Source organism: Protopterus annectens, chromosome 5.part1, assembly GCF_019279795.1.
Source record: "Protopterus annectens isolate FY-2018-M chromosome 5.part1, PAN1.0, whole genome shotgun sequence".
Taxonomy (NCBI): Eukaryota; Metazoa; Chordata; order Ceratodontiformes; family Protopteridae; genus Protopterus; species Protopterus annectens.
In genome coordinates this window covers 679084504-679098136 of record NC_056736.1, presented here as the reverse complement: position 1 = coordinate 679098136, position 13633 = coordinate 679084504, and the positions used below count along the sequence as shown (strand labels likewise).

At 43.3% G+C, this 13633-nt stretch overlaps 1 protein-coding gene across 7 annotated transcripts in view; it reads left to right on the top strand.

Annotated features, from left to right (window-relative positions):
* PARP4 (poly(ADP-ribose) polymerase family member 4) overlaps positions 1–13633 on the top strand; it is a 2883551-nt gene that overhangs the window by 237098 nt on the left and 2632820 nt on the right. For all 7 annotated transcript variants that reach the window (XM_044073295.1, XM_044073293.1, XM_044073297.1 and 4 more), the window contains one exon: positions 5268–5340. In XM_044073295.1, coding sequence (XP_043929230.1) covers positions 5268–5340 — 73 coding nt within the window. The remainder of the gene's footprint in view (positions 1–5267; positions 5341–13633) is intronic.

Genomic DNA, 13633 nt, shown 5'->3' with positions numbered 1-13633 from the left:
TATGAATCTTCTGATCAGGACTCTGTTTCTTCTGATTCTTTTAAGAACCTGGATTTGTCCATACCTACTTAGGATTCTGATGCAGAGGATTCCATTCCCTCTGCTCCCCCCCCCCGAGGATTTTTCTTTTGGGGAAACTTTACATACCTTAAGGGAGCATTTCCACTGGGAAAGTCAGAAATTTTCTGATTCAAAAAAGAGGCTTGGGGATTTCCTTCTACCTCAGCATAGGCCTTTGGCTATACCTCCTGTACTAGACATTGTTAATGATGTCTTTTGGGAATCCAGTATGGTCCCTGATTCCCTTCCTCCGGCTCCTAGTAATCCTGACAGATACTACAGGGTTCCTGAGTCCCACAAGTTCCTTTTCAAAAATCCTGATGCAGATCCAGAAACCATTTCTCAGGGGCCCAAGGGCATTAAGGCTTCGACTGCTAAAAATCCTACCCCTTCTGATAGAGACTCCAAGGCGCTGGGTAGATGGGGTAAAAAAGTTTATACTTCTACAACCTTGACAATCAGGGCTTTATACTGCCAATTTCATATGTTAAAATATCAACAGCATATTATTGGACTGCTTAAACAGAAAATGATGCTGATTTCTGACTGTGTGGAAAATGAAGATTTACAGGATTTATTGCATTCTGCTGAACAAGTTGGAAAACATACTTTGCAGTGTGGTTTTGATTCCTTAGAGACCTCTTGCAGGGTTGCTGTTACTGGGTCTGTGCTTGGAAGGCATGCTTGGCTTCAGGAGCAATCTTTGCCTAATCTTGTTAAAGTGAAATTGTTGGATGCTCCTTTAAATCAGGACCGCCTGTTTGGTAATAAGGCTGAAGAAGTTATAAAAAAGATGGAAGATAAAGCTAAATCTATGCAAACTGTAAAAGATTTCTTACAATTGCAAACTCCAGGATTTAGTAGGCACTGGCCTACTAAGAATTGGTCTTTTCCAGCTCCTTCCATATCCTCTCAAGCCAAACCCAGACACACCAAAAGCATCAGGTTTCAGTCCCAGGGGACTCTCAGAACTAAGCAATGGGGGGCCTCCACTTCCAAATCTGAAAATAAGACACCCCCTATAGTAAACAGTCTCAATTACTTTCCTTTAAAATGACCAAGCACTTACCTTTTAGTTGCCCCTTTGGGGGGAAAGATTGCTCTTCATGCAAAAAACTGAGAACTCATAACCCAGGACAAATGGGTTTTAAATATAGTGTCCCAGGGATACAGATTTCATTTCCACACGTTGCCAACACCAAGCGGGTGGCCAGACCTGCCCCCAAATCAGTGGGCAGAAGCTCAAAAAAAGTACTTTCCCTCTTAAACATGGGGGCTATTCAACTGGTACCAAAAAGAGGAAAAGGGACAAGGTTTCTATTCCAGGCTTTTCCTGGTACCCATAAAAGACAAATCATGGCATTCAATTCTGGACCCGTCTACTCTAAACACCTTTTTGGACATCCCAAAATTCAAGATGCTGACTCTTCACCAGTTACTTCCTATGCTAGGCAAAGATGCCTGGTTGGCAACTCCAGATTTAAAAGAAGCATACCTGCACATCCCATATCAGGGAATCTTGCAGAAGATACTTACTCTTCAAAGGCTACTTGCATTATCAGTTCTCTGCACTGCCCTTTGGCTTGTCTACTGCGCCCAGGGTATTCACAAAGTGCCTGGCTCCAGTATTTGCATTTTGCAGGCAAAGAAATATTCAAATATATCCATACCTGGATGATTGTCTGATTCAGGCAGAAAACCAGGGCATACTTCTAAATCATCTGGCGTTTGTAAAAAAAAGGTTCTAACTTGTCTGAGGTACATCATAAACGGAAAAAAAAACACAACTGGTACCCTCTCAACAGATTACATTCCTGGGTGCAAGCTTGAATACAACTGCTCAGATGGCTTTCCTCACACTAGAGAAGCAAATTCATTTGGTAACTTGCTTCAAACTAGTGGCCACAAAAACCCTGCTATCTGCAAGACAAACACTGCAAGCCTTGGGGTTCATGACCTCCTGCATTCTTCTAATTCCATATGCAAGACTGCATATGAGGAAACTACAGTTGTACTTAAAAAGTCTATGGAGTCAACATTGTCACAGCCTGGAAACAATGATTCCTATCATACCTTGCCTACGCCTGGAGTTCCTATGGTGGGCAGAGGCCTGCCACCGAAACAAGGGACTGCCATTCACACTACCTACTGCTGCCCAAACCCTAACTACAGATGCATCAGACTATGTATGAGGGGCTCACCTGGCAGGGAAGTGCATTCAGGGCAAATGGAACCCAAATCAAATGCACCTACATATCAATCAAAAAAAATGTTAGCTGTACAGAATGCTCTGACAGCCTTCAAGGACTAAATTCTCTCAGGACAACTACTGGTAAAGACAGACAACACCACGTTTATGTGGTACATAAACAAGCAGAGAGTTGCACATTCCTACCCCCTCTGCAGACTAGCCCTGGCATTGCAAAACATAGCCTTGAGCTACCAAGTGCACCTACAAGCTCAATTCCTGCCAGGAAAATTGAATACACTGGCAGACGGACTAAGCAGAAATCTCATGGACCCACATGAGTGAAAACTGGAACCACGGATTTTCAACATATTGACAAGCAAATGGGGGAGCCCAGACATGGATCTATTTGCCTCCCCCCATAACTACCAGTTGGACAAGTTTTGCACAAGGACTCCCCACAAAAAAAAGTCAAACAGGACAAACCAAGAATGATTTTGATTGTTCCAGACTGGCCATGCCAACTCTGGTACCCACTCCTGCGCAGTGTCACAAGTATCTCCATGGCACCTGCCTCAGACACCTTTCTTGCTGTCTCAGAAGGAGAACCAAATAATGCACCCTCAGCTTCCAGCATTGAACCTTGCAGCCTGGCTAATCACTTAAATTCACCCTTAGCATCCCTCAGCAAACCTGTGATGGATGTTATCTTGGAGGCGAGAAGACCTAGTACTAGAAAATCTTATGCTGGCAAATGGAAAATATTCTGTGCTTGGAACCAGTCTTTAGGGATGAACACAGCACTGCCCAATTTACCTCAGATTTTGCAATACTTAACTGATATGCTTCACAAGGGTCTGTCTTTTTCCTCTATTAAAATCCACGCCTCAGCTATTTCAGCTCACTATAACACAGAACCACCCCTCTTTTCTCATCCCCTGCTCAAGCAATATATCAGAGGGGCAAAGAACTTGAGACCACCCAGGAGAGCTCCTACCCCTGCCTGGGACCTTAACTTTGTTTTGGAAAAGCTCACTCTACCTCCTTTCGAGCCAGCTGCTACTGCAGACTTAAAATTTCTTTCTTGGAAAACAGCCTTCCTTTTAGCAATCACTTCAGCTAGAAGGATATCTGAATTACAGGCCCTTATGGCAGTGGAGCCTTTCACCATCTTTCATGCGGACAGGGTATCTCTGAGGACCAATCCATCCTTCATGCCCAAGGTGGTTTCCAGTGTGGCTCTTAATCAGTCCATTCATTTGCCAATCTTCTTTCCCAATCCACAAAACAAAGGGGAATGGATTCTGCATTCCTTAGACGTGCACGGACGACTTAGATTCTACTTGGACAGAACTAAATTTCAAAGAAAATCTGAACAATTGTGAGTAGCATTTGCTGCTGGGGCAGAAGGGAAGACTATTTCAAAACAAACCCTTTCTAAATGCATAAGCCATTTCATTCATTTCTGCTGTAAGCACCATGGAAAACCTATCCCCCAGGGGATCGTATCTCATTCCACCAGGGCTGCATCTACTTCTGCAGCCTTTCTCAGAGGTGTTCCTACCAGGGATATTCTAGAAGCTGCTACCTGGAGTTCTGTACATACTTTTACCAAGCATTATCATTTACCAATTTTCTCTAAATCCAGAGCTGGCTTTGCCACTGCTGTCTTGCAGGGCCTTATAGCTGGTCCTAATGCTGTATAATTTCCTCCTCCCAACTATAGCTTTGGGAATCTACCCAAATGTAATGACTGCAGCAGTGAAACACGAAGAACATAGTACGGTTGTGTACACTTACCATAAATGTAGATGTTCGAGTTTATTCACTGTTGCAGTCCTGGTTACCCTCCCTCCAGCCCCCTGTTTTTCTCTGATTATACCTCTTCTTTCTTTTACTATGTTTAAAAGCCTTTTTGGTGCATTTGCTTTTGGTTGGAGGTATATTTTTGTGTTTTTAATTTTATTTGCTCCCCATTTGGGGGGCACCTGACATCTGGGACAAGAAAAACTGATGTAATGGTGTCGGCTGCATGTTTTATACCCCTGACGACCTGACGTCATGGAAGAAGGGACAGCAACCGACGCAGGACCCAAGACTATGCTAATCAGGCCGACTGAGGGCAACCTGCCAGCAGATTACCCAAATGTAATGACTGCAACAGTGAAACACGAAGAACATCCAGGACTGCAGCAGTGAATACACTCTAACATCTACATTTATGGTAAAGTGTACACAACTGTACTTTCTATACCATGTAATCAATCCAGTATTTCATAAATTGTTCAATTATTGCCTTCTGTCAAATTTCATACCTCTTCCAAAACATTTCTCCAAACATTGTTCCCACAAATCCAATTTTGTCTGTGTAATTTACTGCTCTCGTTTTCTAAAGGTTTAATTTCCTGTTTTTTCCATTTTCTGGTAATTTTTTTTTTTTTTTGCAGCTACCAGAATTGTACTTAACAAGGCATTACAATGTGTAGGCAATTCAGATCCTATGTCTCAGCTCAGAAACATAATGTCTTTGATTACATTCATTTGCTCACTCGGCATTCCTAACAGAGTACTGTGTTGGCAGTATGGTGGCCATGTGGCCTGAATGCAGTTTTTTAGTGTTGGTTTGATACCTGCTTATTTTCTCCTTTTTTTGTGAACCACAATCTGGGACACATTTGGACTGAGTAGGTTTTACACTGCATTTGGAAAGACTTTGTTGGTCTACCAGAAAGTAGTAAAATGAACAATTGGTACATCTGTCATGGAGGTTGCAGTTTTTGTCCTGGTATGCTACCCAATACTAACAATGTCTCTTGATTTGAGCGTGAATCACTACTGTGGTTGGTGTGGTTGGCTGGTTCATCTAATATGCAGTGCTTTTTTTCATTTAAGTTCTGTCAAAAATGCAGACTGTTCTTGAGCAGGATACTCTTTCATGGAGTAAGGCATTCAAGTGCTTTTGTTTGGTTGTGGCATCAGAAATGTCTTTAACAAAGCATTCTTTTTTTGCTTGTCTTAGATTCAGTGGAGTTTGACGACCTTGCAATTTGTGAAAAAATTGCAGAAGATAAGAAATCCATTGGCACATGCAGGTATTTTTCCTTTATTATTAAATACATGATATTAATATGAATGTATTCTTTAGATAAGCCCAACAAATGAAGAGGGTCCTAAACTGGTTATCAGTGGGGCACATTTCAACATTTATGGTTTAAAGACATGTACAAGCATATATTTTCATTTTATGTGTGTCATTTCATTTGTGTCTGTACTGGGGGATTTAGTATATTTTCACTAATGCTAGATTTGGGAATAAATATGTGTGATTTTTAGTTTGGATGTAGTGCTCATCAACTCACAGAAATGTTCTAGACCTGAGTCCCCACCCTAGAAATCTTGTATCCCCATCTTGCAGTCATTGAATATAATTGAACTGCTGTCCGGTGTATTCCAGTGGACTTGTAAGCCTGTTGGTGGTTCCTAACTGTACAGCATTAAATCTTTCAAAAGGTTTAATATTTGCTAGGAAAATTTTCTGAACTACTTTTTAAATAAAATATATTTTTGTTGCACTTTTAGGTGTAAGACAAACGTATCTTCAATTTCTGAATGAAATCTCCAATTGTTAGTCATTTTATAATACAAATGCACACAATTAAGAGGCTTGAAAATAAACATTATTTTTTTAGACAATTAGATGCTTGGTTTAACTTCTGTTGTCATAGTTGATGTGGTATTTTTAACTGGCTTTAACCAAACTTGAGAAAAAAAATGCATATATGTTCTCAGATAACTGAGTTTAATGTAAGTTTGCAGCGTGTCAAAATCGAACGGGATCAGTCTAAAATGAAAAAAAATTATCATTGATACAGAGAGGAATAGAGGGCAATACTTAACCATTATACATTGGTGAGTGTGAGGCGGAAAGAGGGGCTACATTTAAATTCCCCAGTATTAGCATCTCTGAGGAACTTACATCACAGACTTGGTAGGGAAAAGCCGGCAGCAACTGTATTTTCTGAGAAGTCTGGGGAAGTTTGGCATGCCCAGTACCATCCTCAACAACTTCTACAAATGTACAATTGAGAGCATTCTCTCCTACTCTATTACAGTATGGTTCAGGAATACTACAATACAGGATAGCAAGGCTCTGCAGTGAGTAAAAAAAAATGTGCAAAACATCATTGGAGTAAAACTCCCTGCATTGGAGGTCATCTACACCAAAAGAGTGTTTAGGAGGACTCAGAACATTATCATGGACACTACCACCTACAGCACAAACTGTTTATGCTGCTACCATTAGGGAGGCTTTATAAGAGCATGGCAGCCAGAAGAACCCAGCTGAAAAACAGATGTTCATCGTGTTTTACTGTTGCAGTCATTACACTTGGGTTATCCTTCTGCAGGCTACCCGCAGTCGGCCTGAATTCCAAAGTCTTGGTCCGGTGTCTGTTGCGGTCGCCTCTTCCCTGATGTCAGAGTGCCAGGGGTATAAAAGATGCAGCCAATGCCATTTTCTTCATTCTTTCTTGCTGCACGGTGCCCGAAGCAAAAGCAGTTCGCAAGTGCCGGTCGACCGACTCCTGAGATTTTCGTGTTCGAATTTCAGATCCGAAGTCTTCATTTAAAGCTAAGTACCCGTTGGAGAAACTTTTTTCTTGCTCCAGACCGATGTCAGAAAAAGTTAATAATTGTATTTCTTGTGGGAAGCAAGTACCTCATAAAGATTTCCATGCTTATTGTATTCCTTGCCTAGGCCGTGATCACGACTTCGCTAATTGTAGGTTTTGTGCTAGATTTAACCAACGCACTATTAAGCGTCGGCACGATTTTGCATTTCACTATTTTGGCCGAAGATTTAATTACACGATGTCGTCGGATAGCCATCCGACTACAGCAATTCACAAGAAACTCAAGGAAAAGGACAGGCATCCAAGGTCCAAAACTGACGACGAGGCTATTTCTAAGCCAGTCGCCGGTTCTCAGTGAGGTGCTTTCGCAGCCCCTGACGCCCGCTACCTCAGAGCCGCAGGCCGCTTCCGACTCCGACGTGGAGCTGACTAGGCCGCAGGAAACTCAAGGTATTAGACACTCGGAAAATATCCCTTCAGATGGGTCTGCAGCCGCTGAGCAGGCATCGGCTTCTGAGGGTGTTTTCAGGCCTACACAGTTATATGTAAAACCGACTTTAGCTTAAAAGCCAAAGGCTAAAGCTCCACTAAAGACAAAGAAACAAGTACAGCAATCCCATGGACAGGCCTCCATGCCTAAAAAACAGATGCTCAAAATGGCCGAAGATCTAATTACTTTGATTAGGGGTTCTCATCCCCCTCCTGATAAGAGGCCCAGCCAAGAGTCTGAATATGAATCTTCAGATCAGGTTTCCATTTCCTCTGATTCCTCTTCTGAACAGGAATACTCTCTTCCTCCCTATGAGGATTCTGATGCTGAAGAATCTGTCCCTTCAGCCTCTCCTCCTGAGGATTATTCTTTTGGGGAAACCCTGCATACCATGAGGGAGCACTTCCACTGGGAGAGCCAAGACTTCTCAGAATCTAAGAAAAGGCTTAGAGACTTCCTTTTACTTCCTCAGCACAGGCCTCTTGCTATTCCTCCTGTTTTAGACATTGTAGATGAAGTATTTTCAGATGTTCTCCAGACAGATACTACAGGGTTCCAGATTCCCATAAATTTCTTTATAAAAACCCTGCTGCTGACCCAGAAACTATATTTCAGGGTCCCAAAGGGGTCAAGGCTTCCACTGCAAAAAACCCTATCCCCTCAGACAGGGATTCAAGGGCACTGGACAGATGGGGGAAAAAGATTTATACTTCTGCTACCTTGGCTGTAAGAGCTTTAAATTGTCAGTTTCATATGCTTAAATATCAGCAATACTTAATTTCACTGCTTAAACAGAACATGTTGACAAATTCTGAATGTGCAGAAAACAAAGCAATGCAGGATTTATTGCATGCAGCTGAACAAGTGTGAAAGCATACTTTGCAATGTGGTTTTGACTCTCTAGAGGCCTGTTGCAGGGCTGCTGTTACGGGTACTGTCATTAGGAGGCATGCTTGGTTAAAGGAACAGAATCTGCCTGATCATGTTAAAGCGAAATTATTAGATGCTCCACTACAGCATGATACTTTGTTTGGTGTTAAAGCAAAAGAGGTATTTAAGAAAATGGAGGACAAAGTGAAGTCTATGCAGACAGTTAAGGATTTCTTACAGGTACAGCCACCCAGATTTAGCAGGAACTGGCCTTCAAAGAATTGGTCCTTTCCAGTGTCAGAAAGGCCACGAAGAGGCAGATACAGATGCCACAGAGGCTAATCCCAGCCCCAAGGCTCATACAGGTCTAAACAGTGGGGTGCTTCTACCTCCAAAAGCGGAGAAGACAAATCTCAGCCATACAGGAAACAGTCCCAGTGACTTTCCTCTGCCAGCACCAAGCACTTATCTTTTGGCAGCCCCCTTAGGGGGAAAACTAGCACTTTTTTCACAAAATTGGCACATGATCACCCAGGACAAATGGGTCTTGAATATAGTGTCACACGGCTACAGGTTCCATTTTCACACCCTGCCAAGGTCAAAAGGTATGCCAGACCTGCCACTCAATCAATGGGCAGAGGCACAAAAACAAGTTTCATCTCTCATGGACACGAGGGCCATTCAGCGAGTGCTGCAGCAAGAGCAGGGACAAGGATTTTACTCAAGACTTGTCTTGGTACCCAGAAAGGACAAAGCTTGGAGACCAATACTCGACCTGTCTATTCTAAACACATTTCTGGACATTCCAAAATTCAAAATGTTGACTCTGCAACAACTTCTGCCCATGCTGGGCAAGAAGGCTTGGCTTGTAACATTGGACCTAAAAGAGGCATACCTGCATGTCCCAATCAGACAATCTTGCAGAAGATACCTCAGATACAAAGCTGTCTCAATGCACTACCAATTCTCTGCACTGCCCTTTGGCTTATCTACTGCACCCAGGGTCTTCACAAAATGCCTGGCACCAGTAATTGCATTTTGCAGACAGAGGAATTCAAATATATCCTTACTTGGACGACTGTCTTATTCAAGCAGAGAACAAGGACATTCTACTAAAGCATCTGGCGTTTGTAAAAAGATTACAAATTTGCCTAGGGTACACAGTAAACGAAAAGAAATCAAAACTAGTACCCTTTCAAGAGATAATATTCCTGGGTGCAAGCTTAAGTACAACTGCCCAGATGGCTTGTCACACGCCAGACAAAGGCAACTGACTTCTTTCTTCAAAATGTTGGCAACAAAGACCCAGTTATGTGCAAGAAAAATTCTGCAGGCTTTGGGTTTCATGGCATCCTGCATTCTGCTAATGCCATATGCAAGACTGCATATGAGGAAACTACAATGGTATCTAAAAAGTGTTTGGACTCAACATTGCCACAGCCTGGAAACATTAATTACCCTCATTCCCTGCCTGCAACAGGAGTTTTGATGGTGGGTACAGGCCTGTCACCACAAAGAGGGACAGCCATTCACTTTACCCACAGTCAGGCAGACATTAACAACAGATGCATCAAACTATGCCTGGGGGGCACACATTGCAGGAAAATGTATTCAGGGCACATGGTCCGCAAGCCAAATGCATCTTCATATCAATCAAAAAGAGATGCTAGCTGTTCAAAATGCCCTGACAGCCTTCAAGGATCTGCTTCATCCAGGACAACTGCTGATAAAGACGGACAATACTACAGTCATGTGGTACATAAACAAGCAGGGAGGCACACATTCCTATCCCCTCTGCAGACTAGCCATGACTTTGTGGGACACAGCATTGACTTACCAAGTACACCTGCAAGCACAATTCCTGCCAGGAAAGATAAATACTCTGGCAGACAAACTAAGCAGAAACGTCACGGATCCCCACAAGTGGAAACTGGATCCACAAGTCTTCAGCATGATAGCAAAGAAATAGGGATGCCCAGACATAGATCTATTTGCCTCCCCTCACAACTGCCAACTACAGAGATTCTGCACAAGGACTTATCACAAGCAAGCATGGAAAGTGGATGCTCTATCATTCAGCTGGAAAACCCTAACAGTATATGCCTTTCCTCCTCTGTCTCTCCTCCCCAAGGTACTCCTAAAGGTCAGATAAGAGAAGCCAAAAATGATTCTGATTGCCCAGACTCGCCCCGCCAGCACTGGTTCCCAATCCTAAAGGGCTTGTCTCAAGGCCCAACCTGGACATTACCTCTAATTCCTCACTTACTGACCCAACGAAACAATCAGATCCTGCACAGCCAACTCAGGACCCTAAATCTGGCAGCATGGTGGATAATGTAGCCATCCAGAACACACCTCTCTCTAAAGCAGTGATGGATGTTATTTTGGAGGCCAGGAGGCCCAGTACCAGAAAATCTTATGCAGAAAAATGGAAAAGATTCTGTGCTTGGAACCAGGCACAAGGAATTGACACATTTGTACCAAATATTCCTCAGATTTTACAATACCTAACTGAGATGCTGGACAGAGGCCTATCTTTTTCATCAATTAAAATCCATGCCTCTGCTATTTCAGCTCATTACAATACGGAACCACTTATCTTTTCTCATCCATTGCTAAGGCAGTACCTCAGAGGGGCCAAAAACATAAGATCTCCAAGGAGAGCACCAATACCTGCATGGGACCTCAATTATGTCTTGGAAAAACTCACACTGCCTCCTTTTGAGCCAGCCAATACAGCTGAGATAAAGTTCTTATCATGGAAAACAGCTCTGCTCTTAGCAATAACCTCTGCAAGACTAGTCTCAGAGTTACAGGCAATCATGGCTGTGGAACCTTTTATCATTTTTCATCAAGACAGGGTTTCTCTGAGGACAAACCTGACATTTATGCCTAAGTTAGTGTCCAGCATGGCCCTTAACCAGACCATTCATTTGCTTACGTTTTATCCAAACCCACAGAATAAGGGTGAGAGACTCCTGCATTCTTTGGACATACACAGACAGCTACGCTTCTACTTGGAGAGAACTAAAGCTTTCAGAAAGACTGAGCAACTCTTATTGGCATATGCTGCAGGATCACAAGGAAAGGCTATCTCAAAGCAGACTATTTCAAAATGGATAGGCCACTGCATTCGTTTCTGCTATTCACAACATGGCAAATCAGTGCCTAAGGGCATTAGGCCACGTTTAACTAGAGCAGCAGCCACGTCAGCAGCCTTCCTCAGAGGAGTATCAACCAAAGACATTTTAGAGACTGCAACTTGGAGTTCAGTGCACACTTTTACAAGGCACTACCACTTACCTCTCTACTCTAAATCCAGAGCAGGCTTTGCCACTGCAGTTCTGCAGGGCGTTATAGCCTCTCTTAATCTTATTTAGACCCAGCCACCCAACCTCAGCTTTGGGATTCAACCCAAGTGTAATGACTGCAACAGTGAAACACGATGAACATAGTACAGTTGTGTGCCTACCATAAATGTAGATGTTCGAGTGTATTCACTGCTGCAGTCCAGGTTACCCACCCACCATCCCCCTTTTCTTTGCTGGGACTTATCTGTACTTCTCTATTCTATACAACCTATGTGGTGTATTTGCTTGTAGATGAAGGAAATGTGTACTTTAGTGCATGCATACTTATTGGCATTATTTTAGCCTACCCTTTTGGGGGCACCAGAAAATGGCATCAGTTGCATCTTTTATACCCCTGGCGCTCTGAAGTCAGGGAAGAGTAAGGAGAAGGTCACAGTAAGCTGCCTGTCGGGCGCTAGTATCCGCCACATAATGCAAGCACTCAGGTCTCTCAACAGCAGGTACAAATACGACTCAGTCATTGTCCACGCTGGTGTAAACGACCTGAGACGTACCTCCTTGGACTACATGAAAAGAGACATTGAGGAGCTCTCTGATTATGTAGCCCAGGCAGGTATGACCCTGACCTTGAGCAGTATCCTACCTTCACCAAGAATGATGCCACAATACAGAGATAAGATGATCAGCTTTAACAATTGGCTTAAACTCTGGTGTCATTCAAAGGGGATCCAATGTCTGTCTGCCTGGGATGACATGCTGGACAAGCCACGCTGCTTCGCAAGGGACGGCTTGCACCTGTCACCCCTGGGATTCCGGATATTGGCAAAGGCTCTTGCCTCCCCCATAGTGCCTTTTTTAGGCAAGGCTCAAATTCTAAACCTACCACCCTAGAACACAAAAAAGGAAAAAACTAAGGGTAATGCTGCTCAATGCCAGAAGTCTAAATCTCAAAATGCATGCACTCGAGGCCCTTCTCAGTATGGAGAACATCGATGTCTGTGCAGTGACAGAAACCTGGTTCAAGGCTCCTGAGAGCACCCCAGTACTATCAGGTTTTACCTCTTATCATGCGTTCCGGCCCCAAAATCCGGACAATACCAAGAAAGGAGGGGGGGTATCCATATTCATCAAGGACACCCACACCTCAAGACTGGTGGCAACGCACGATGCATCGGAGACCATCCAGGTGCAATTAACCATAGGCAAGACTGCTCTGCAAATTGTAGCATGTTACAGGCCACCCTCACAAACTCAGGAACCTCACCTGGCCTTCCTGAAAACACTAGAGGGGATAAATGTATCACCAAACACCATCATACTAGGTGACTTCAATTACCCTAATATAGACTGGGAACACTACTCAAGCCCAAACACCCTAGCCCAAAAGTTCCTGGAATTCATAAACTCAAATGCCATGGAACAACTAGTCACCATCCCCACAAGAGGAGAAAACATACTTGATCTCATCATCACGAACATGGGAGCACAATGTTCAACACCGAAGTATACCCTCACTGGTGAGATCAGATCACAAACTAATCTCGCTGGAGGTCCTCATCCCACCCCACCTGAAATAAAAAGACCACAGTAAAAACTTCTCGAAAGCCGACTTCACACTTCTAAAGACTAGTGTGGTCTCCTTTAAGGCCCCGAGCCATGGAAAACAGTACTCAAGCCGCTGAATCACTTACAAATGCCTTCTACCAGCACCTGCAGGACTGCATGGATAAGGCAATCCCAAGCAAAACAAAGACTCTTTGTACCAAAGGCAAGCGTCCAGTCTGGTGGACCCCAGCCATAAACAAACTCTACAACAAAAGGAGGAAGCTACTACAAGATAGAGCAAAATCCTTAAAAGGTAAGACACCCTTGATCACCATAGTGCCTTTTTTAGGCAAGGCTCAAACACTAAGAGCTCTCATAAAATAATCCAAAGCAAATTTTGAGAGAAAAATAGCTAAAGACTCAAAAGACAATCATAAGGCCTTCTTTAGCTATGTTAGAAACCTGGGAGGAAACTCCCAGATATGCTCAGAACTAGTTCAAAATGATGTGAAGATTACTGATCCTACAGACATTGCCA